Source organism: Phascolarctos cinereus, unplaced genomic scaffold, assembly GCF_003287225.1.
Source record: "Phascolarctos cinereus isolate Bilbo 61053 unplaced genomic scaffold, phaCin_HiC Scaffold_2;HRSCAF=192, whole genome shotgun sequence".
NCBI lineage: Eukaryota > Metazoa > Chordata > Mammalia > Diprotodontia > Phascolarctidae > Phascolarctos > Phascolarctos cinereus.
In genome coordinates this window covers 58760055-58786019 of record NW_027555625.1, presented here as the reverse complement: position 1 = coordinate 58786019, position 25965 = coordinate 58760055, and the positions used below count along the sequence as shown (strand labels likewise).

General features: G+C 41.6%; 1 protein-coding gene across 1 annotated transcript in view; it reads right to left on the bottom strand.

Annotated features, from left to right (window-relative positions):
- Positions 1 to 18859: 18859 nt before the first annotated feature.
- The window catches only part of COTL1 (coactosin like F-actin binding protein 1), a 62849-nt gene continuing 55743 nt past the window's right edge, over positions 18860 to 25965 (bottom strand). The window contains exon 4 of the mRNA XM_020989254.2: positions 18860 to 20199. Coding sequence (XP_020844913.1) covers positions 20089 to 20199 — 111 coding nt within the window. The 3' untranslated portion in view covers positions 18860 to 20088. The remainder of the gene's footprint in view (positions 20200 to 25965) is intronic.

Sequence of the window (25965 nt, the reverse complement as noted above, 5' to 3'; positions counted from 1 at the left end):
GCACAGAGCCATAGAAATAAGTTCATCCAATATTCCTTGGACTTAATTCATCATCAAAGGAATCAAAGGAGAAACTGAAGGAAAATAGAGAATGGACCACTGAGGAGGAGGAAGAGGAGGAAGAGGAGAAGGAGGAGAAGGAGGAAGGGGAAGAGGAGGGGGAGGGGGGGAGGAGGAGGAGGAAGAAGAGGAGGAGAGCTTACATTTTTATATGGCTCTAAAATTTACAAAAATCTTTATTTACATTTTACAAACAGCTAGGTTGTATCAGTGAATGCAGTGCTGGGTCTGGAGTCAGGAAGACCTGAGTTCAAATTTGACCTCAGACACTTAGTAGCTTGTGTGACACTAGGGGAAGTTAACTTCTCTCTGCCTCAGTTTTCTTCATCTGTGAAATGGGGATAATAATAATAGCACCTACCTACCAGAGTTGTTATGAGGATTAAATGAAATAATAATTATAAAACACTTAACCCAGTGTCTGATATTTTTGTTTCCTCTTTTTTGCTTCCTTCATCCCTTCCTTCCTTCCTCCTTCATCTCTTTCTTCCTTTTCTCTTTCCTTCTTTCATCATTCTTCCTTATTTCTTTACCCCCTCTTCCTCTCTTTCTTTCTTCTCTTCCTTCTTTTTATTTCTTCCTCTCCTCCTTATTTCCTTCCTTCTTCCATCTTTGTACTTCCTTCTTTATTTCTCCCACTCTTTCTATCTTCTCTTCCTTATTTTTAGCTCTCCCTTCCCTTCTTCTTTCCTTCTTTTCTTTCTTCCTTCATCCCTTCCTTCCTTCTCTTCTTTTTTCCTTACTTCATTTCTTCCTTCTTTCCTTCCTTTAATCTGCAACTCTGATTCCCTGGTAATTGTGGCACTCCTTGCTTTGCACTCGTATAGCACTACCAGAAGAGCATACTTTCGCAAGGGCCATTTTAGCCTGCTCTCCTTCTCTGACTGAATCCTGCCTGGGCCAGTTCATTGTCCATGAGCAGTGCTGTCCTCCAAGAGATACTTACATGTGATGTTCCCTTTAGCAAATAGTTTAGAATTTGTGTTTTGTTAGCCTTATTATTTAATCTGCAAAAAAAATTTTTAAAGGAAAATAGTCCACAGATGAAGGTGCGAAACACTGGAAGGATATATTAGGAAGGGAGAGGAGAGTTTCTTTCAGGGTACTATGAGTGGATTATATGTATAGGAGCTTCAGGAATTTGAGAGGTTCTTGCTCTGCTTTGCTTTGCTTTTGTTTTATCCCTAGCAGATAAAGATGTTCCCATCTCTCTCTCCCACAGGTCCAGTGGTCTAGTCTCTGTCCAGCTGGTTAATGACAAAACTAAGATTAATCAAAATCTCTTATGTACGTACAGCAGCACTTAGCCTTCCAAGCTCTTCAAATCCATGATCTATGATCTGTCTTGGTCTTCACCACAGTGTATAAGGTAAGTCACCTCTGATCACAGACCAAGAACTGGGAGGGACCTTTAGAGGTCATCAAATCCAACTCTGCTCATTTTAAAGCAGAGGAAACTCCATTCCAGAAAAGTGAGTGGGTCAATCGATTAACATTTTATTAAACACCTACTATATGCAGGCACTGTGCTAAGCACTGGGGATACAAAGAAAGATGGAGGACAGTCCCTTCTCTCAAGTTGCTTACAGTCTAATGGGGAAGCCACAACATGCAAGCAACTGTGTATATATGTTTTTGTATAAATATATATATTTAAAATTTTTCCCCCCATTACTCATTCATTTTCTCTATTCACTTTGGAATCATCTAGTCACTGGATCCCAAAACTTGAAAGAATCACTAGTTGTCATCTAACCCAACTCCCTCATTTTATAGAAAATGAATTTAAGATTAATATATATATATATACATATTTTTTTTGTTTATATATATATATATATAATATATATATATATATATATATATATATATATAGTTGATTTTAGCTGGGACTTGAAGCCAGAGAATACAAGTGGCAGAGATTAGAGGGAGATAATTCCAGCTGCGAGGACAGTCCATGAAAATGTGTCTGGTGTGTAGAACAGTGAGGAAGCCAGGCTTCCAGCCAGGCTGGATCCAAGGATTTATGGGGGAGATCTGAGTGTGCCTGTAGTCAGCAGGGAAGCAGACAGTAGTGGATAGGGAGAGATTGAAGATTAGAGAATGGGAGTTGATAGTAGGGGATAATCTGCTGGAGAAGATCAGATGATTTGTCCATAGTTAGATAGTGTCAACATTGGAAAACACTTCAGTTTTCAGAGAGTGTCACAGTCTCATGGTGCGTGGAAGCTCACTAGATTGGGCCAAACCCACGTTCTGCCCCATGGACATTGTAGGGCCACAGTTAAAGCCAGGAGAGACCTTAGAGGTTATCTACTCCAATCCCCTAATTTTACACATAAAGAAACTGCATTCCCTGGGGGTTGTTAAGTGATTTATCCAAGTCATACAGATAGCAAATGGCAGAACCAGAATTTGATTTTACCTGCAAATTCAATGCTCTTTCCATTATCCTGTGCTCCCTGTCTGGGATCTCAGAGACCCATACTTTATAAAGTTCTTAAAGAGGAATTAATTTTAAATCACTTGGAGGAGGGGCAGAGTCACCAAAACTAACCCCAAAGGATAGGATGCCCCAGTTCAGGGAAACATAGGGCTCCCTGAGTTAGTCCCTTCGGGCTAATTAATACCATATCTCTTTCAGATACAACGAAAACTGCTCTTAGAAATCCCAGAAGACTGCCCCCTCTGAACACCACCTGCTGGGAGTGTGGGTCACATGGTAATAAGTCTCCAGCTTCTCCAGCATTAATACTCAGGCCACCAAGACCTGACAAGAATGATTATGACATCACTCCAGGGCTCCCTACTGGGAAACTGACCAGCAGCTGCTGCCAGTAATCTGGCATTGTATCTCCCTCGGCTCACTGACACACATTCAGTGCAATTTTCACTTCTTTTGAGTCATGGCCACCTAAGGTTTTTAAGGTCTAAAAGAGAATTTACTTTAGTGAAATAACATACTTTTAAAGAAGTTTGATACCTTTGGGGTTTTTTTTTCAACATTTTCCAGTAGAAAGCACTTCCTTCCCCCTTCCCCCTTCCCCCTTCCCCCTGCTCCCTTCCCCCTTTCCCTATCCCCATGCCCTTGCCATCTTAAAATCTACCCTGTGACAAAAAAAAAAATAGTTGAGCAAAACTGATCGACAAAGCCGTTATATTTGATGTCATGCACAACATTCTACCCCCATTGCCACCCCACCATTCTACCCAGAGGAAAGAGACATATTTGGTCATTTTTTCTCCAGCACCAAGACTGGCCACTGTATTTAACAAGCTGATCTATGTTGTGGCACTGTTTACATCTACATTATCATAGTTACTGGGTACGTTGTTCTCTTGTTCTGCTTTTTTCACTCAGTATCAATTCATACAAGTGTTCCTCTAGTCCTCTGAATTCTTCCTATTTGGCATGTCTCATGGCACAATAGCTTTCCAATACATCCTTTTACCATGATTTCTTCAGCGATGTCTCAATCACAGGTACCCACTATGTAGAAAACAGTATACCTCAGTGCATGAGGTTAATACAATCTGGATTACAGGTAACCTATAACTGAAACATTACAGTATCCCTTTGAGCTATAAGGAATGCTATTAGAAGCTAACTCCTTTAGGAGGTGCAGAGGATAGAGTGCCAGCTCTGGAGTCAGAAGGATCTGAGTTCAAATCTGACCTCAGACAGTTACTAGCTGTGTGGCCCTGGGCAAGTCACTTAACCCTGTTTGCCTCATTTCCTCATCTGTAAAATGAGCTGGAGAAGAAAATGGCAAACCACTCCAGTATCTCTGCCAAGAAAACCCCAAATGGGGTCACAAAGAGTTGGATGTGACTAAAACTACTGAACGACAACAAGCTTTATTACAGAAATGAGAAATGTGAACCCAAGGTCATAGTAAACTGCAAAGGTAGAATTTGACTTCCAACTCCCCATCCAGAGCTCTTTCTACCACAACATGCTAAGTAAAGTCTCTGTCATAAGACTTTTCTCCCCTTTCTCCACTCAAATACTGTCCCTGAGGCACCATGAAGCCTGAACTCCACCTAAGAAGGGACCAAGTCCCATATTGGCATCCCAGACCATCACCAATCATCTTGATTCTCATTTTGCCATTGGACTCCAATGACTCCAGAAGAGTGAGGCTGATGACATACATTGCCCAGCCCTGCCTCCCTTAAATCTGATTCACTAGCAAGTCAAGATATCGCCTCCATGATGTCATTGATCCTCTTTGAGAACAGATTAACAAGTCCCATTCTGAGAAAAAAGAGACAAAAAAAAATAGAAATGTCCCTGAAGGAAGTAGGCTGTCAATGACTGATATCAAGGCTCTACCAGGGATTAGATTTTGAAGGAGAAGAGAAGAGAGCTAGGACACTGGATCCCTAAAGAGAATGTTGTCTGGGGAGGTGGAAGGGGGATAAGCAGGCACACAGACTCCAAAATACACTTTGAAAAAAAAACTTGAACTGTTAAATTCTCCTAGGAAGTTGATACTTAAAACCTTCACAATATAAAGCATTTGGGGAGGTACTGTTGAATAGATGATGTATATTTCCTCTTAGCTCTGAACTGTCCAAACAAGGCCAAACAAGCAGATCCATGTCTTCTGGTAAGCCAGACCAGGACTTGGGCTTATTCTTTTGTCTGTGGTTATCTTCTCTGATAACTCTGAAGAAACTCTCCCTGGTTACTAGTTAGCTCCTGCAATGGACTTCAGACTTCCACTCTGTAGAACTCACAAGGTTCTACTAGGTCTGTATCCCAAAGAGATAAAAGAAAAGGGAAAAGAACCTATTTGCACAAAAATGTTTATAGCAGCTCTTTTAGTGGTGGCAAAACATCGGAAATTGAGGGGATGCTCACCAGTTGGGGAATGGCTGAACAAATAGTATATGATCATGATGGAATGCTATTGTGCTGTAAGAAATGACAAAAACAGTGATTTCAGCAAAACCTGGTAAGATTTATATGAAATGACACAAAGTGAAGTGAGCAGAACCAGGAGAACATTGTCCACAGTAACAGCAACATTGTAATGATGATCATTTGTAAAAACTTAGCTACTTTCATCAAGACAATTCCAAAGGACCCATGATGAAAAATGCTATCCACCTTCAGAGAAAGAATTCTATGAACTCTGAGTGCAGATTAAAGCATACTTTTTAGGCTTTCTTTATTTTTCTTGTTTGTGTGTGTGTTTTCTTTTGCAACATGACTAAACATGAAAATGTTTTGCATGACTTCTACATGTATAATCAATATTATATTGCTTGTTTTCTCAAGGAATTGGGGAGGGGCAGGAGGAAGAGAATTTGGAACTTAAATTTTTTAAGATGAATATTTTTTAAATTTACATGTAATTGGGAAATGTTTAACAAAATAAATTTTAAAATATATTTTTAAAACTCACAAGATTGCCTGTTGTTCTAGGCTAAGCGGTATTCAATCTGGCCCGTTGATTTAGGATTGTGATTGTAATAAAATGAGATATTCATGGGCCATTTTAACAAAAAGAGACTTACTTAATAATAGCATGGAAAAAAATATTCAGGAGTTCTGGCTAAGAGGGCTGTTTGAATGGAGGCAGGCAGCCCAACTCCCACATACCTATCTAGCAAAACACTAAAAATAGCACCTGGCCAAATAACATTCAAAAAAATCTAACTAGCAACTATACAGCAAATGACTTTATTCACTCCAGAACTGCAAAAAAAGGCTATGGACCATAGGAAAGGGGCCTACCAGCAAAGCCCGGGACATTGCAGGCAAACAAGTCCAGGGGAGGAAGGAGGGATGGTACAAAAACAAAGAAAGCACAGTCAGGATCACACAAGATCTAGAAGATTCTACTGGAACAAGGGGAGAATCCTGAAATACTTGTCCATCTAAGATTAGGAAAAAAAAAACAAGAGTCAGGGTCAGGCATCTACTTACCACTGCAATGGCCAACAGGCAGACTGGGCAGTCCTTCTGCATCCCTGGCTATCTATGGCAACTCAAAGCAGTCCTGCTTTCATGTAACCAAAAAGAAACAGTGATGGAGGAGAGGAACCATCCTCTTGCACATCCACTGGGTTGTGTCTCAGCAGCCCCTAAGTCATCAGTTCTCCTGGCTCATGGTAAGACAATTTTTCATCATTACACAGTACAAACCCTTCAATCAGTCATGGCCGGAAACAAGTTTCCCATAAATTTCCTCATGCTCAAGCTATAAACCAGGCAACATGCTCCAAAGACTGGCCCCCATAGGGGTAGTGGAAAGAGCTCTGGACCAAGGTTCAAATCTTACTACCTACTACCTATGGACCATGAGGCTTTCACCCAGCCTTTCTTGAACCTCAGATTCCTCATGTGGAAGATGGTGATAATAACACTTGTCCTACCTGTCTCACTAGGTTGCTATGTGAATCTGATGAGATAATGAATATAAATAGTTTTGTAAACATTGAAGTTCTCTATAAATGTCAGTGATTATCATGAGAAAATTTGAGTCAAGAGAGTTGGTGGTTTTCCCAGGGTTGCACGGCCAATACAAGTCACAGCTGGGAATGAAGCCCAGGTCTCCTGATTCCAATCCACCTCATTATTCCCTTTGTTGGGTTTTGGAAGAATACTAATGGGAAAGTTAATAGCACTGCCCAAAGGGAGGCATTTTGGTCAGTGGTCACTTGACAGCAGAAGAATCCTTTTAGAAACAGGTGTTCAAAGATCCGATTTTAAAATCCAGTTCTATGTATGTTAGAAGGAAAATGCTATCTCAGTCCATTTGTTTGAGCAAACAAAATGCAGGGCAAAGGCTTATTGGAGACAGAGCCTGGAAACACATGAAAGGCTTCACTCAGTGCTGGATTGCTGAATCCATTAGAGATTTTTAGAGAAGAGACAAAGTTTTCATCTTTGCTACTAATTTGTTATGTGACTTTGAACAAGCCTGACCTTTCTCTTCTTGGAGTTTCCTCATCTGCAGAATGAAGAGGTTGCAGGTGGGTTCTTGTTCAGTTGTTTACAGTTGTGTCTGACTCTCTGTCACCTCATTTAGGGTTTTCTTGGAAGGGATGCCATTTCCTTCTCCAGCTCATTTTACAGATGAGGAAACTGAGGCAGACAGCAGTGAAGTGATTTGCCCAAAGTCACACAGCCAGTAAGTGTCTGAGGCCAGATTTGAACTGCAGGTCCCGTGCTCTACACATTGAGTCAAAACCAGTCCAGTATCTTTGCCAAGAAAACCCCAGGGACAGTATGGCCCATAAGGTCACAGAGAGTCAGGTATGACTGAACAAACAATGACAAAGGTTCTAAGGTTCCAAGTTTCAGCTTGTTGAGAACATACTCATACAACCCAGTAATAGAGTCCTCCACCTGACTTCTAGCATCTAGCCTGCTGTCTTTCACATCAACTAGGTCCTGATTAGTAAGAACAATGAATCCTCTGAACTGGTCTCCTGTATTATTTGAAGTTAAAATTATGAAAAACAGGGTCATTGGTCCCAGCCCAATGGAAATATGCAATGCAAACAATAACATTTATACAGCACTTGTTGTATGCCAGACACTATGCTAAACATATATACAATTATTATCTCATTGACCCTCACCACAACCCTGAAAGGTAGGTGCTAGTATTATCCCCATTTTATAGATTAAGAAACTGAGGCAAACAGAGGTTAAATGATTTGCCCAGGGTAATGTAGCTAGTAAGCTGTCCGAGGTTGGATTTGAACTCAGATCTTCTTGACTCCAGGATCATGGACTATGTTTTCCTTTGTCTTCATTGTATTTGATGTAATTGAACAGAACCCATGAAGCAGCACAGTTTGATTATGGGAAAATTCTTAGAATTTTAGGATTTGAGGCCAGAAAGGACCTTAGAGGTCAAATCCAGTGCATTCATTTGACAGATGAGGAAACTGAGGCTTAGAGCAGGGTGGTGATTTGGACAAGGTCAGAAGGATCTATATATTCAGTCTTGTGGCAAAACCAGCAAGGTGATCTTTGCTTTAGTCTCTTTCCGTGGAAATTAAGGTACCACTACTTACTTCAAACCCAAATATTCAAGAAGATTTGAGATAATACTCAGATGACAAATACTGTGGTAATCCAGAAAACCACTATGGTTTTCTGGGCCTAAACTTTCTCTCGACTGACTTTCTCTGCTCCAGATACATTCTTCCTATCTTTCCTGGACACACACCACCTCCAGCCCAACTTCCCTGCTAAGTCCAGGACAGACTCCCTCTCCTCATGACCTCATGACCATTTTCCCATCTGGCCCAAGGAGCTGGTCACAAGGCTGGTTATATTCCTTCCTTCCTTGTCCACCTCTGTCCCATTTTGGAGGTGCTAGCTACCATTCCAGTCTTGCTGCATAGCCTCTTCCTTTGTGCTTCCACCTTTGATGTCTTAAGTCAACCCATATGGCCTTTTCTTTTCTAAGTTAAGACACTTAAATGAAGGCTATTGCTGTCATCATTGAAGAGCTGGTCTCTCTCTCTTTTTTTTTTTTTTGCAAAGCCTCCTTTAAGTCCTGGAATCATTACAATGGATTGGGTACTTAATATATAAACTCAATGGGCCTGAAGATTTTCACAGGGATCACTCCATCCTTCATTGTATCAATTTGGAAGTCCTTCTCTGAAATGGCCCAAAGAATGTGTTTAATGAAGCACATGAGGAAATCAATCAGTTGCCTTATGTTTAGTCACATCTTAAAAAAAACTTTTAATGTGTTTTTATTGATATCATCACAGTTACATCATACTACATACATATATACATACATACATCATCATATTACATCATCATAGTTCTCCCTGGTGTCCCTTCCATTCCCACTCCCAGAGAACCATCCCATATAATAAATAATATTTTTAAAGACATAAGGAAAAAAAGAGGAAAAAAAATCAACATTACTGATCAATACTTTGAATGAGTCTGAAAACAGACAACATTCATATTAAAATTTTTGTTCGTACGGCTGTTCTTTCCATTCACATTGTTGTAGTTATTGATATGTTGTTTTCTTCTTCATTCTGCATCCCATTCAAGTGTTTCCATGTATCTTGTATTCATCATTTTTTACAGTACAGTAATATACTATAATATTCACAAATCACAAAATTGTTTAGCCATTTCCCAATTAAAGGGACCTCTTTTTTTAAACCAAGTGATGTGCTAACCTAATTATGGACCTTACAACACTTAGCTCTAAAAGATTTTGGAGAGTTTCTAGATATAAAGTTATAGGACAAAGACCTTTTCAAATTCTGTCTTTTTTTTAATGCCTCAAGTGACATCCTTTACATATTAAAAGACCAGGAATTCACCCAGCAGCTACCTGACACCATGACTTTGTCTCTTGGGTGTAGGTTGCCTCTGTACTTTTTCCCTGACCACTTTTTACATTGGGTTAGTGAGAGAAATTCAGGGAACAAAAGCTAGGGGTCATCTGACCATGTGCCTGAGCTATAGCCTGGCCAACAAAAATTTTTTTAAAAGTATATTGATCAGTTATCATAAGCTAAAACAAGGTCAATGACTAAAAAAAAATACCTAGTCCAATACCAGCAAAGGAAAAAAGGCTAAGTCAGAGGATGATAATTTACTGGGATGACTCGATTCTTTGTTTTAGGGCGCTTGGCACTGGAGGCAGGGAATCTCTTAATAAGGAGGTGGAAAGCTTATGGGCCAAGACTTCAAGGGAGACTTGCACTCTTCTCTGCCAGGGATGTCTGTGGGGTCTTGTTTTGTGTACCCTTGCCAAGGATTTCAGCAGAGCAGCATCAGGGTTGAGTTGAGATCTAGGTCAACGAGGTACCCACGTTAGGGAAGCACACAGCTTTCGTCCCCGCTTCCATTGACCTAGATGTCTACTGAACCCTCTCTATGGCCACGCTTCCTGCTGATGCTGTGTGTGCACTTATGGGACAGTTTTTCTTAGGTTTTTATGGAAGATGTTATATTTTTTACTTGCCATTTAGGCAAATGATTTTTCTAGGAACCAATTGCATCATTTGTCTGACTATTGAAATGGGAACACTTTGGTGGGGGCTCATGAGCTATAGTATTAGCAGTATGAATCCACAGCATACTGTGAACCAGGAGTAATTATCCCCTGAGAAACCAAACTTTTAAATAATAGTTGAAGAGAGTAACATAGACCTCCTGGAGGGTCATACAAAAATTAAATCTACATCCAAAATACAAAGATTTGCTACCACAGAGGATGTTGGGAAGGGAGAAAAATTAAACCGGAGGTGTCAAACTCATGGTCTACAAAACTTCTGAGTACAGCCTGAATCAGACTAAAATGTAATTGGAAAATCAGTAACAAAATCAATTAAAATATAATACAACACAGATAAATGTTAATTTGTGGTTTTCTAAATGAATATGCAGCCCATCTATTTGAGTCTGATGCCACTGAACTAGAGCATCAGCATGGTCTAGTAGAAATAGATCTGGAAGGAACAACTAGGTGTTGCAGTGGTTAGAGCACCTGAAGTCAGGAGGACTTGAGTTCAAATTTGGCCTCAGACACTTGATACTTACAAGCTGTGTGACCCTGGGCAAGTCATTTAACTCTGATTGCCTCACCCAAAAATAATAGACCTGGAATTAGAGTCCAAAGGACAAGTTCAAGCTTTTCTTTGTGTGACCTTGGGCAAGACACTTGATATTGCGGAGTCTAATTTCCTTTTCTATAAAATAGAGATGATGATGCTTATACTACCTATCTCACAGTAATGAGAAAAACACTTTGTAAAACCCTAGAGTGCTTTGAGTAAATCCTTATTACTAATAGCTGTGTAACTTTTTATTAGTCACTTAATTTCTCAGAGACTCATGTTCCTCATTTGTCAAACGATAATAACAATTTACAATTATGATCATATTATAATTACATAATATAAAGCATAATAATATTAATATAATAATTAATAACAGCAATAACTTGCACTACATAGGCCTATTGTTGAAAAAGTAATAATAATAATGATAATAAACATAATGGCATTTAATATAGTACTTTAAGGTTTGCAAAGCACTTTACAAATATTTCTTTTTATCCACACAAGAACTCTGGAAGGGAAGTGCTATTATTATTGCCATTTTACAGATGAGAAACTAAAACTGAAAGAGGTTATATGACTTGCCCTTAGACACACAGCATTTGAGGAAAGATTTGAACTCAGGTTTTCTCAACTCCAACTCCAGCACTCTATCCACTATGCCTACATACTAGGGCTACAGGATTGCACGGACATAATGAGCAAAACTGGACAAGCACCACTCCTTGAACATCACTGTCGCAACAGAGCAAGTTCCAATTGCCAGCTTAAATAGCATGGACAAAATTTAACATCCCGATTCACCTGTAGGAAGAAGGCAAAATTGAGTGTGGTCATCAAAGCTATCGGGAGAGGTGGGGAGGAGAGGAAGGAAAAGAAGGCAAAGTCATTTGGATTCAATAAGTATCAAATTCTTAATATATATAGTATATACAATGTATATATATACATATATATACATAGCTGTAGATACATATTATATATAATGTATGTATGCGTGTGTATATCTATCTATATCTATATAGAAATACATATAGACTGAAGGATTTGAGCTTGAGTCGAGAGGTCAAACTGAACCATTCTTACCAATACTTGGGTTTCTTCAGGCAATGTACAGTAAGCATAAAGCTGTCAAGGTGAAAACTGTATCTGTGTACCTCAAGAGACTAACTGGCATCCTGAAGTCAAAGTTCAATGGTAAGAACATAGATCGATTAACATATGCAATCTCAATCTTAACGTATACTTTTGGAACTATAAAATGGACGATAAGAGAGTAAGACAAGATCCTAACAAAAACATGTAGAATATTAATGAAACCCAGGACTTATCACCAGAAGGCAGCAACAGAAAGATGAATACTTCCTCATCAAAAAGAAGGAAGAAGATTGATAGCTGTTCTCAGAAAACCTCATACATAAATTATAAACTTACAGAAATACTTTGGAACAAACAGTTCACTGAGCAACTATGAAGTCCATTAATAGGTTCATGCATCTGGGTTGGTCAAATGTAACCCAAAGTGGTTTATCTTCCAATGGAGTCTATAAAGTGGCTAAAATGTAAGACTGGAATCAAAATGCCCTTCGTTGGTGACATCTACAACTCAATCAACAAAAAAGCACTAAACAAATGACAGAGTCAGGGATATTTGTTTGTGGAAACAAGGAGGGGGAGAATTCATGATAGCAACTCAGGATCAGGCCACTGTCACCAGAAATTACAAATGGATTATCCTTGAAGAGCCTGGACTTCCTCATCAAAGCAGTTTATGCACTGAAGTGGTATATTGCACTCATGGCTACAGGCCACAAAAATGTCATACCTACCAAATACCTAGCAATAGACCTGTAGGCTAGAAGTATACACTGGAAATTCTCTATCAGTAATAAACTAATAAATGACAAATTCTCATATTGCAAATAGAGACTTTAAAATAACCTTGAGATTTCAACAAAATGAATTATACTAGAACTGTATCATTATCGTAAGCAGAATTATTGTCAACTGTTACTCAAATATTACATTTATTTGTAACAATTTAAGAATATTTTTAATAGGAGATGACAGGGAGGCATAGTAGATAGAGCGCTGGTCTTGGAAGTCAAAAAGATATGACTTCAAATCCTCTCCTAGATATTTAGTAGCTGTGTGAACCTAAGCAAGTAACTCAACCTCTTCCTGCTTCAGTTTTCTCATCTACAAAAAGGGAGCAATAACAGCAAATTGGTTGTTGTGAGGATAACAGGAGATAATGTACATGAAGTGTTTTGTAAACCTTAACGTGCTAGAGAAATGTTATCAATCAGTAGTCTGATTAGCAGTCTAAAGGCTACTGTACCAAATTCTCATAATCTCCTAGTTAAATGGAATGAAAAACATTCAAAACACAAAGACCTAGTAGAGGAAACCAAAGCTCTGTGGGAACAGGATAAGCTCTACATCATTCCCATCATTCTGTCTGTTACCAGAGTTGTACCAAAGATGCTTTCAGTGACCATCCAAAAATGAGCTGACATCCCAGCACGTTGTTGTTCGGGTGGTCCAGCCAACAGGGTTAAGTGACTTGTCCAGAGTCACACAGCTAGTAAATGTCTGAGGCTGGATTTGAACTCAGGTCTTCCTGATACTTTTATTTAATTACAATTTCAATTTCATTCAGCTGTGCGGGAGTCTATAGGCCATTAAACTTAAAAGTATACTAGCAGGAGAGTGACATGTTCCAGGACATACTATATTTGAAATTTTAAAAAATAGGAAGGAAATTATCATCATCATCATCACCACCAATAATGATAATAAATGTCTCATTTATTATAGGTTTTTAACAACTCGATCAATTAAAAAGCATTAAGCACCTACTAGATGCCAGTTACTATGCTAGGTGCTGGGGATATGAATACAATATATGTTGATTAAACAATAATAGTTGACAGTAATTGGAGAGCTAATTGCCATAGCGGACAAAGTGCTGGACTTGGAGTCAGGAAGGCCTGAATTAAAATCTTTTCTCAGATATTTACTAGCTGAATGTCACTTAACCACTGTCTGCCTCAGTCTCCTCTTCTGTAAAATGGTGATAATACTACCACCTACCTCTCCGAGTTGTTGTGATGATTAAATGAGATATTTGTAAAGCAGATCTTAAGGAACCATATAATTCCTAGTGATTGTTATCATTATTATTACGTAATCTTGAGATTTCCAAAGTGCCATATGCGTTCTATTTCCTTTGTTCCTCACTACAAGCCCAAAATGTGGGTAACAGGGGCTCTGTCATTCTCATTTTACACATGAGGTTCAGTAACTTGGCCACGGTCACACAGTCTGAGTTGGGATCTGAAGCCAGGTCTCTCTTTTTCTACTCTTCCTCTCACCTTCTCTTCATCCAATCCACCCTCCCACTCCCTTTTTTTTGAGGGAGGGGAGAAGCAATTGGGGTTAAATGACTTGCCCAGGGTCACCCAGCTAGTAAGTGAAGCTGGATTTGAATTCAGGGTCTCCTGATTCCAAAGCCAGTGCTCTATCCATTGCACCACCTAGCTGCCCCTCCTTCCCACCCTACCTCTCACCCCCCACAAATCCCTTTACTCACTTCTTTCCAAAACCTCCTGGAGAGTCATGTAGCAATCCCAGGGTACTGAGGCTGATCCTAGCCTTCCCCTTTCAATTCAACTTCCCTCTTATATTTGGATGCTGGGGACTGGACTCATTCTAACTAGAGGAGAAGCTAAGAGAGGGTGGCGAGTCCAGATCATAGGATTTAGACTTACAAGGGACCCCAGAGATCACCTACACCTGTGGTGGGGAACTGCAGCCTCGAGGCTACCTCTCTGGGTCTCTAGGTCCTCAAGTGACTAAATGTCAAAGGGCCACACTTGAGGACCTAGAGAGCCACATGTGGCCTAGAGGCCGAAGGCTCCCCACCCCTGATAGACCTTCCTAGATCACCTTTCTCCCTCCCCCCCCCATTTTACATTTGGAAAGATACACCTTAGGCCAGGGAAGTCACTTGCCCCTGGTCACACACGTTCTAAGCTGGGATTCAAGCACATGGTTTCTGCGGACATCCACTGTTCTTTCTGTCACCCCAAGCTGCCTCAGACAATAGAAGCTATTCTGTTGTTTTCACAATGAGAATACAGTCAGTCATCTGCTTTGGACATTAATGGATGTTCGGATGGATGAATGAGAGACACACTGGGATTTAACACATCAAAATATCCTTTGTTTCTCTGGTTCTAACAAAAACCCTGGGCACTGGGCAGAATAGGAAATACATTTGGTCTCCTCCATGCAATATGCTTCGGAAAAATCTGGAGGGCCAAGAGCAAGATTTTGTAGCATTGTTTGGTTGGGTTTTTTGGTGAGGGTGGTGGGGAAAGAGGTTAGGGGGCCTCCAGTCAGAGCAGTTCCTCTACCAGTTGCCTAGAATTAAAATCCATGTCTAATTTTGCCTATTAATGGGATACATCATGACGGGTTTCTTTCCCATTCTGACTTGATTTTTGCTTCAATCCTCTTTCCCTCCCCACTCTTCCTCATCAGGTGGGCCCTGGGTCTGAAGCTCCTTCTGACCTAATTAAAATTCTCCACGTGGATTTGGTGTGCTGCAATTCCAGTTAGACATTTTTACAGCAGAACTCAAGAAGAGAGTAAGCAGGCAGCTCTGCCTTTGCTGAGGGGGGAGAAGGAGAGAGGAAAAAGGGAAAGAGGAAAAGAGGAAGGGGAAAGAGAGGGAGAGGGGAGGGAGAGAAAGGGCAGGGGAAGACAGGAGAGGAATGAGAAGGGGAGGATAATGAAAGGAGAGGGGAGAGGGAGAGAGGGAAAAAGAAAGAGGGAGAGAGAAAAAGGGAGGGGAAAAGGAGGGAGAGGAATGAGAAGGGGAGGATAATGAGAGGAAGAGAGGAGAGGTAGAGAGGGAAAAAGAAAGAGGGAGAGAGAAAGAGGGAGGGGAAGGGAAGGGAAAAAGAGGGAGAGGAATGAGAAGGGGATAATGAGAGGAAGAGAAGAGAGGGGGCAGGGAATGAAAAAGAGAAGGGTAGAAGGAAGGGAAATGAGAAAGGGGGAAAAGAAGGGAGGGAGATGGGGAGAAGAGGGGATGGGGATGAAGGAGAGAGGCAGGAAGGAATGAGAGAACCTTCCTTATGAAAACAAACTAAGGAAATAAAGCAAAGGGGTCCTCTACTCACTTTTCCATTTCTCCTAAACAGAATACAAACATCCTAGGCCCACTTGGGCTGAATCTCAAGGGGACACATGGTCTGATTTGAATCTCCCAAGGGGCACTGCGGTATAGGGGTGAACAGTGATTCAGTTCTTTTGCTGTTGTCTCATACTGGAACTTCCTTCTGCAACTGGTGGCCTCCTCACCTGAGAACATCCACCCACTCCTGTGGCCTTCTCAAAAGGCCTGCTCCGTTCTCCTACTGGTGAGTTCCACTTGGGGCCTCCATTTTGTGGAAGAGTCCAGGCTGGCCTCCATTCTAATCATGGCCTTGTTCCTGGACTATGCCTATGCTCTGGGCACCTTCATTCCTCCCCCTTACCTCCTTCAGCTCCCTTGTGAGTATTGGCTTCCCTGTTAGAATGTAAGCTCCTTGAGGGCAGGGACTAGCTTTGGTTTTGCTTTGTGTCCTCAGTGCCTGGCACATAGTAAGTGCTTAATAAATGCTGGTTTCCCAAGTACTGGCAGGCCCTACCATGCTGAAAAAGCTTGAGTCTGGACCCAGCGCTTGACTTTATGTCTGGTTAGATTTACAGACTCTCAGAGCTGGAAGAGAGCTCAAGGCCACCCCATCCAACCCATCCCTGAGCAAGAATCCCCTCTAAAACATCGTCATAAATAACTGTCCTTTAGACGTCACTCTGAAGGTTTTCAAAGCACTTTGCATCTTCTTTGAGGCGAGTGCTATCACAGGACCACAGGTGTAAAGCTGGAGGGGACCTTAGGGGCTAGCTAACCCAACCCCCTCATTTTACAGATAAGGAAACAGTCTTAGAGCTGGAGAGGAATCTTATAAGTCATTTAATCCAACCCCCTCATTTTACAGATAAGGAAACTGAATCTTGGAGCTAGACAGGAATCTTATAAGGCATTTAATCCAACCTTCTCATCCTAAAGATAAATAAACTGAGTCTTGGAACTAGAATGGGACCTTAAAGTCTTCTAGTCTAACCCTCTCACAGGGACAGAGAGGGTAAGTCACTTATGCAAGGTCACATAGGGGGAAGTAGCAGAACTGGAATACCACACTGCTTCTCATTAGATCCTCACAACGAGCATCTGAGGTAAACACCGTAGACATCATCCCTGTTTTTACAGGGGAAGAAAATGAAGCTTCAGGGGGTGTGACTTGCCCGTGGCCACACAACTACATCATCAGAGGCAATAAATAATCAAACTCGTAACTCTTCTGATTCTACCGCCAATATGCTAACCCTTGCCTTTGGATAAATGCTCATGCGATCTCCACCTGAAGAGTTCTGGAAATGTAGAGCCTGCTTTTTTCTGGGCAGCTCATTCTATTTCAGAAAGCTCTGATTGATAGGAGGGTTTTTCTTAAACCAAACAAAACGGATAACTCTTCAAATTACTTGAAGATTGCTGTCCCATCTTCTCTACCCGAGGCTAAACATTCCCTGGTTCCTCAGAGCAATCCCTGTATGGCCTGGTCACTCTGATTGTCTAACTCTGGATATAACCAGATTCTTAAAGGTGCTCCTACAGGATGGTGCCCAGGACAGAAAACCATTTACCTGAGATTTGGCCCGACCAGGGGAGAGTAAAACTGTACTATCAAATCACTTGTTCAAGACAACCTGCTTCTCAAGACAACTTAACATAGCATCCCCACCCCCACCCCTGCTTTTAAAAAAAAGTGTCCATGCCACCTTCATATTGATCTTAGCACCTAACACTTCCTCCTAGAAAGAATGATTGTGCATTGGATAGCTGGTTTTTTTAATCTCAAACATAAATGTTTACATTTAGGGCTATTAAAGTGTCCATGAAGGCTTGCACATTAAAAGTGTTATAAAAGATGTAATGGGAGAGATGTGAATGGAATAGGAGAGGAGATAACCCAAAGTAAGCCTCCATATCTATTTTTGGTGCTCCTATAGTGCCAAGGTATCTAGAAGATAACTAGGAGGTTGAGTGGAAGCCCTGTGGAGGATTTCTAAGACAGGAACAAAAACTACCCAGGCTAAAGGGTGGATGGGGGTTACAATCTATACTCTCAGATGGAATAATAACAGTGTTTTGTTCATTCATTTTCAGTCCTGTCCAACTGTTCCTGACCCCATTTGGGGTTTTCTTGGCAGAGACACTGGAGTGGCTTGCCATTTTCTTCTCCAGCTCATTTTACAGATGAGGAAACTGAGGCAAACACAGGGTAAAGTGACTTGCCCAGGGTCACACAGCTAGTTAAGTGTCTGAGACAGGATTTGAACTCAGAAAGATGAGTCTTCCTGATTCTACATTCTATCTACTGAGCCGCTAGCTGCCCCAATAATAACAATAGCTTGCATTTACATAGAACTTCAATGTTTGCAAAGTGCTTTATAAATATTATCTCATTTTATCATCACAGCCACTCTGGGAAGTAGGTGCCATTATTATTCCATTTTATAGATGGGGTGATGACTGAGGCCCAGAGAAATTAGGTGACTAGCCTAGAATCAAACAGTTAAGAAGTGACTGAGACTAGATTTGAACTTAGGATTTCCTGTTACCAAGTCCAGTGTTCTAGCCCCTCCTGCCTACTATGTGATGTGGAATATTTACATTCATAGGACTGTTGATCTAGCTTCATGAATTTTGTCTTACTAAATTCAGTCTGAAGTTTTAGGCTGCCAAGATTTTCTTGGATCCTTGTTCAGTTTGAGGATGATTCCCTCCTCCATCCCCCCCCACCACACCCTCCCATCTTTTGATCTAAGGGAGCCGCCCAAGTATAAAGGAGGCTTGCCACCAGCTACGAGGGGACGAACTTTTGGGGTGGCCACAGCAGCTCAGAGACCAGTTTACCAGTTTGTACAGGGGTAGGGGATGGGGATGGGTCTGGGGATGGGGCTGGGGCTGGGGCTAGGGCTGGGGGTGAGAAGCAGGTTGGAAGGTAGTGTACACATTGAAGTTACAGATCCTTGAAATAAGAAGGAAATATTTAATACGAATGACTGGTAGGGCAGGGAAATGGAAGGTAAGAACAGGAAAACACAACCATTTGTTTTGGAAAAGAAAAAAAATTTATTTATGTAAATCGTTTTTAGCGCCGATATTCTCCCACACCCCAATACAGTACAATATTTTCCTTAAATGATATGAAAAGAAAGAATATAAAATATGCTCATGAAAAACATGCCAATTTCATCTTAAAAAAAAAAAGCTTTTGAAGTTCCCATATCGACCTAAAGTTCTGACTGAAACTGACTTCTGTATTCCAAAAGGGCTGGATGACTTTGATTCTTGGAGAACAGCTAAGGCAAGGTTAAGGGGCCTTTGGCTCATGAACTCGGTGTCCCACATTGAGTAGAAGGGGCCTTCTTGAGGGCAAACAGAAGGCTGTTTGATACAGGGAGGGCCAGAAGGGCCCAGATGCAACACGACCCTCTCATCTTTGGCCTCTGTCACCAATGCCCTGTCATCCACGAGGAACTTGGAAACGCGTGTCTCCTCCCTACCAGCCTCTGTGTCCAGACTTCTGCCATTCAGAACTGTGGCCAGAAGAGTATTCTAATCAGGAATGACAAACTTGCGATTCCTTTCCAGTATTTTGAGGGGGAGGTGGTAAGAGGAGAAAATGGAACTAGATATCACCAATCAGGGCAACTGCCAAGCAAGTGTTAAGGCAAGTTTTCTTTCTTTAGCTCAGGGTTGGAGATAATTTTTAGAAACTACTAAGTCACATTATATCTATTGGATCTAAGTTTAGGCAACTCTGACTGAGGTATACCTTGGGCAAACTCAGAAGGGTCTGAGCCTTTGGATAAAATAAACGTGTGTGTCCTAAGAAGACCGAAAGCCATTCGAGCAGCTCCTGGAATGGTATTTGCCTCGTTGTCAAATGGTAGATGTGAACCCCACCAAAAAACCGCAATGACTCAGCAGGCGCTGAAAAGCAATGACACGATTGAGCTACGGCATTGCAAGTGCAGACATGGGGGAGGACAGAAAAACGGGAAGGGGCCTCATAGCTGGAGGCACCTGCAAATCTGATTCACGTGGAAAACTTCTGCATCAAATTAAGGAGAGAAAAAAAACAAAAATGAAACTAAAGATGTTTCCCAATAAGGAATGGAGAGAAGGGAAGGGCACCTGGGTGCAGACACCCATTAGCTGCGCTGTCTCACATCCCACTTCCCTGGTATGCTGGCTGGTTGGTCGATGGCTGGCATCCCTTTGCAGGGTAGGGGGAAGCAGGCAGATGATATTGGTGAGATGATATTGACCCTTTATTCTGTCTGTGCATCGTAATTTGCCCCTCCCGCTTTCTTCAACTCGCTCTTGATGAAATCTTCCTCCAGTTCCTTTGGGTCGCTGATCACAAACTCTTTCGCAAAATTCTGCCAAAAGAAAATGGAGAGTTTAAAAAACTGTTCTTGTTCAACCAAGAGACTGCCAACTATTTGGGGTCTTTTAAATATCTGAACGCTGAAGGAAAAAAAAAGCCCAATTATTTGGCATTTGAATCCTCCTGTGACCTAGATCCTTACAACATTCCCAGTTTCCTTACACATTGCTTCCTTCCATTCATGGCAATTCAGCCACAGTGGCCTATTTACCGTTCTGTACACATGATGCTTCCGTTCCCATCTCCACACCTTTGCGTTAGCTGTTCCCCATGCTTGGAATGCTCTCCCTCCCTATCTCTACCTGAAGCCTTAGTTTTCTTTTCTTTTTTTAATGGATTTATTTTTAGTTTTCAACATTTACTTCCATAAGATTTTGAGCTTTAAATTTTCTCCTCCTCTATCCCCTCCCCCTCCCCAAGATGGAGTGCAGTCTGATAATATATAGGCTCCACATATACATTCATATTAAACATATTTTCCCATTAGTCATGTTGTAAAGAAGAATTAGAACCAATGGGCAGAACCATGAGAAAGAAGAAACAAAACAAAACAACAAAAAAAGAGGGCAAATAGTATGCTTTGATCTGCATTCGGATGCCACAATTCTTTCTCTGCATGTGGATAGCATTTTCTATCATGAGTCTTTTGGAGGTGTCTTAGAACTTGCATTGCTGAGAAGAGCCAAGTCTATCAAAGTTAATCATTGCACAATGATGCTGTTACTGTGTACAACATTCTCCTGGTTCTGCTCCCTTCACTCAGCATCAGTTCATGTAAGTCTTCCCGGGTTTTTCTGAAGTCAGCCTGCTCATCATTTCTTATAGCACAGTAGTATTCCGTTACATTCATATACCACAACTTTTTCAGCCATTCTCCAGTTGACGGGCATCCCCTCAATTTCCAATTCTTTGCCACCACAGAAAGAGCTGCTATACATATTTTTGTCCATGCAGATCCTTTTCCCACTTTTATGATCTTTTGGAATACAGACCCAGAAGTGGTATTGTTGGGTCAAAGGGTATGCACAGTTTTATAGCCCTTTGGACATAGTTCCAAATTGCTCTCTGGAATGATTGGATCAGTTCATAACTCCACCAACAATGGATTAGGATTCCAATTTTCCCACATCTTCTCCAACATTTATCATTTTCCTGTTTTGTCATCTTGGCCAATCTGATGTGGTACCTCAGAGTTGTTTTGATTTACATTTCTCTAATCAATAGTGATTTAGAGCATTTTTTAATATGACTATAGACGGCTTTCATTTCTTCCTCTGAAAACCTCCTGTTCATATCCTTTGACCATTTCTCAACTAGGGGACTTTCATTCTTATAAATTTGACTCACTTCTCTATATATTTGAGCAGTGAGGCCTTTATCAGAGATACTGGCTGTAAAAATTGTTTCCCAGCTTTATGCTTCCCTCTTAATCTTGGTTGCATTAATCCTTAGTTTTCTTCAAGCTCAAGTCAGTGCCACCTTTTACATGAAACCTTTCCTAATCAATAAACATTTATTAAGCACCTGATATGTGCCAGGCACTGTGTTAAGCACTGGAGTACAAGAAGAGGCAAAGACAGTTCTGCCCTCCAGGAGCTCACAATCTAATAGGGAGACAATAAGGAAACAAATATGTACAAACAAACCCTAAACAGGATAAATAGGAAATAATTAATAGAGGGAAGGAGCTAGAATTAGGAGAGGTTGGGGAAAGTTTCCTGTAGAAGGTGAGATTTTAGCTGGTCTTTAAGGAATCCCAGGAAGCTAGAAGGCAGAGATGTGGAAGGAGAACATTCCAGGCCTGAGTCAAAAGATGGAGTATCTTGTCTGTGGAACAACTAGGAAGCCAGGGTCACTGGATCAAAGAGTACATGTCTGGTAGTGAGGTGTGAGACTAGAAAGGTAGGAGGGGACTAGGTTAGGAAAGGCTTTGAACGCCAAGCAGAGCATTTTGTGTTTGATCCTGGAGGTGATAGGAAGTCTCTGGAATTTACTGACTGGGAGGGTCGCATGACTGGATCTGTACTTTATGAAAATCACTTCATTCTCAAAGAGGACCATGACATCATGGAGGTGATGCTATGACATGCGCGTGAATTGGATTTAAGTGAGGGAGATTGGGCAAAGTCACCAGCCTCACTTTCTCCTCATTGGAGTCCAGTGGCAAGACACAATCAGGAAGGCTGGAGATGGCCCACAATGCAGTGGGAGACCTTGGCCTTTTTAAGCCAAGGTTTTTCCCAGGTCTCAGTTTGACTGAAGCAATACCCATTCAGTGATTAAGGCTAGGTAAAAATGTGACAAAGAATGGCTTTTTCTATCTAGTCAAAAAAAAAAATCAGGAGGAGAAGACCCTCAGGGTTTCTGGCCAAAACAGAAACAATTGCTATTTGTGCTCACTTTGAGCTATCAGAAACCAAACAATGACCAAGTAAGGCCACTTGAGGCAGGTGGCCCCCACCCCCAAGCAGGCTCTTGCAATAATCCAAGAGTAAGGTGATGAGGGTCTGCACCACAGTGGGAGGCAGTGTCAGGAATCGGGGGAGGGAGAGGTCTTCAAGAGATGATGCAAAGGTGAAATTGATGAGCCTTGGCAACAGATTGGATGTGGTACATGAGAGATAGTGAGGAATCCAGGAAGACTCCTAGGTTGTGAGGGACTGGAAGGATAGTGTTGTCCCCTACAGTAATAGGGAAGGTAGGAAGGTGGGAGGGTTTAGGAGGAAAGACAATGAGTTCTGATTTGGACATGTTCAGTTTAAGCTGACATCCAGTTGGACATGTCTGAAAGGCAGTTGGAGATGTGAGACTGGAGGTCAGCAGAGAGGCTGAGGTAGACGTGAGAATTAAATCTGAGCTGATGAGAACACCAAGTGAAGTAACAGAAAGAAAAGAGAAAAGGAACGGCCCAGGACAGAACTCTGAGGGACATTTGTGGTTAGAGGGAGTTATCTGCAAGAGGATTCAGCAAAGAGACACAGAGGGATCAGTGAGATAGGTAGGAGGAAAACTAGAACAGAACAGCGTCCCAACTACTTAGAGGGAAAGGAGCGTCAAAAAGGAGAGTGGTCATCAGTGTCAAAGGCTACAGAGAGGTCGAGGAGAATGATGACTCATTTGACAATAGCTCATTGGTAACTTTGGAGAGAGCAGTTTCATTAGAATGATGAGGTTGGAAGCTGACTTGTAAGGGGTGAAGAAGAGAGTGAGAGGAGAGAAAGTGGAGGAACCTTTTGTAGATGCCCTTTTAAGGCATTTAGCCACAAAGGACAGGAGAGATACAGAACAATACTTGGCAAAAACGGAAGGAACTAGTAAGGTGTTTTTGAGGATGGAGGAGACACAGAGGCAGTAGGGAGGCAAGGAGCCAGGAGACAAGGAGAGCTGAAATTGAGAGTGGGAATGCAGAAGATCAGTCTGTTGGAGGAATGAGATTGGGGCAATTAGGTGGCACAGTGGATAAAGACCTGAGTTCAAACCTGGCCTCAGGCACTTGACACCAGCTGTGTGACCCTAGGCAAGTCACTTAACCCTGATTGCCTCCAAAAAAAAAATGGAATCGGATCACTTGTGCTGGTCTATCTAAGCTGCTAACGCATTTCAGTCCCCAAATTACCTCAAACTTCCCCCATTATTTCTTCAAGTTAACAAGCTCCTTAAAGGCTGAGGTTAATTCTTTTTTGGTTATATTTTTAACCTCAGTGCTTAGCACAGAGCCTGGCATATTTGGTATACAGCGGACACTTAATAAATGCATGATATTTTATCAGTCCTTCTAGTACCTTCACCAGCAAGACCAGAATTTTACAAAGATATCATGCTTCATAATTATAAAACACTCTGGCAGACTTCTCATTTGGTTCTGACAACAATTCTGTGAGGTGCAGGTACTGTTACTCACAAAATGTAGGGAGAGTGAATGACTTGCCCATAGCCAACACTCGAGCTGGGATCTGAGCTAAGGTTTCAGGCCACAAGAGGCCAGTGCTTCCTGATAACAGCCACTACAGCTGAAGGGTTTGAAAGGATGCCCCACACACACACACACACACACACACACACACACACACACACACACCCCCAACAACCCAGGGGATATATTATCCCTAGTTAGTAAAGTAGTAAACTGAAACTAAAATGACTCGCCCAAGGTCATAGGGTACCAAACCTAGGATCTGAACCCAAGTCTGCTAGGACAGAGCCTGTCCTCTTTTCATAAACCTTATCAGATTGTCTAGAGGGACTTCACCCCTAGGAATATACCAGATGACCAGAAATCACTATACTACATGTCTTTAAAGCTTACCTGCCCAACATGTGGACATCAGGCCACACACATCTTAAGTTTTTTACAAAATAATTTACCCAAGTCAGCTAGCAGACTATACTAGTAATAGCTAACCTTTCTCCTTTCTCCCCACCCCCTATATCTAGGAACATGATTTGCAGCTGAATGTCCCACTAATAGGCTTGGATCAATTAGTAACAGACACTGCACATCACTAGTTTACAGGCTTTTGAGCTGGAAGCGAGCTAGGAGGCCATCTGATCCAACTCCTTCATTTTACAGAGAAGGAAACTGAGGAAACTAGTATGTGGCTGCAGCCAGATTTGAACATAGAGTCAATAAACATTTGTTAAGCACCTACTGTGTGCCAGGTACTATGCTAAGTGCTGGGAGACAAACACCAAAAAAGAAAGATAGTCCCTGCCCTCAAGGAGCTTACAATCTAATGGAAGAAAACACACAACAGGAATCTGGAAGGGGCAGCTAGGTGGCACAGTGGATAGAGTATCAGCCCTGGAGTCAGGAGGACCTGAGTTCAAATCCAGCCTCAGACCAAACACTTGACGCATATTAGCTGTGTGACCCTGGGCAAGTCACTTAACCCTGATTGCCTTTAAAAAAGAAAAAAGGAAGCTGGAAAGTAGGGGTGAGGTGAGAGTTTCTGAGTTACCGTCTTGCAGAACAATGAGTTTCTGGAGATGATGAAGTCATTTAGGAAATTTAGGTCAACTGACTAAGGTCAGCATTCTATCTACTGCACCACTGCTCCCTATTCTCCCTCCTCCTTTCCTCCTCCCTTCCTCTCTCTTCTCTCTTCTCTCTTCCCTATCTCTCTCTCTCTCTCTCTCTCTCTCTCTCTCTCTCTCTCTCTCTCTCTCTCTCTCTCTCTCTCTCTCTCTCTCTCTCTCTCTCTCTCTTCCCCTCTCCTTCTCTCTCTCTCTACCTCCTCTCTCTTCTCTCTCTCTCACACACACACACTTAGATCTGTAAGGGATTGCACAGGGCAGCCGGTCTGACCCCTTCATTTACAGATGATCTTTCCATTGTAACTTATTGCTAACCTTAGGTTGCCAACTTATATTCAGAGTAAAGGAAATATTGGTGTGGGCTTCAGGAGTTAGGATGAGATGTCAAAGAGGAAAGAATGAATGCATTGTATAGAGCGCTGAGCCTGGATTCAGAAGGACTCAAGTTCAAATCTGGCCTCAGACATTTACTAGCTGTGTGACCCTGGGCAAGTTACTTAATCCCAATTGCCTAAAAATAAAAAAATAAAGAAATGGTTATCCTAGGGTCATATGAGGAGCAAGCAACAAGTGAAGGCATTTAAAGAGCAAAGCAGAAAGGGAAATGGATAAATCAATCAACAAACATTTATTAAGTGCCTACTGTATGCTTAGCACTGTTCTAAGCACTGGAGATACAAAAAGAGGCAAAAGACAGTTCCTGCCCTCAAGAAGTTCACAATCT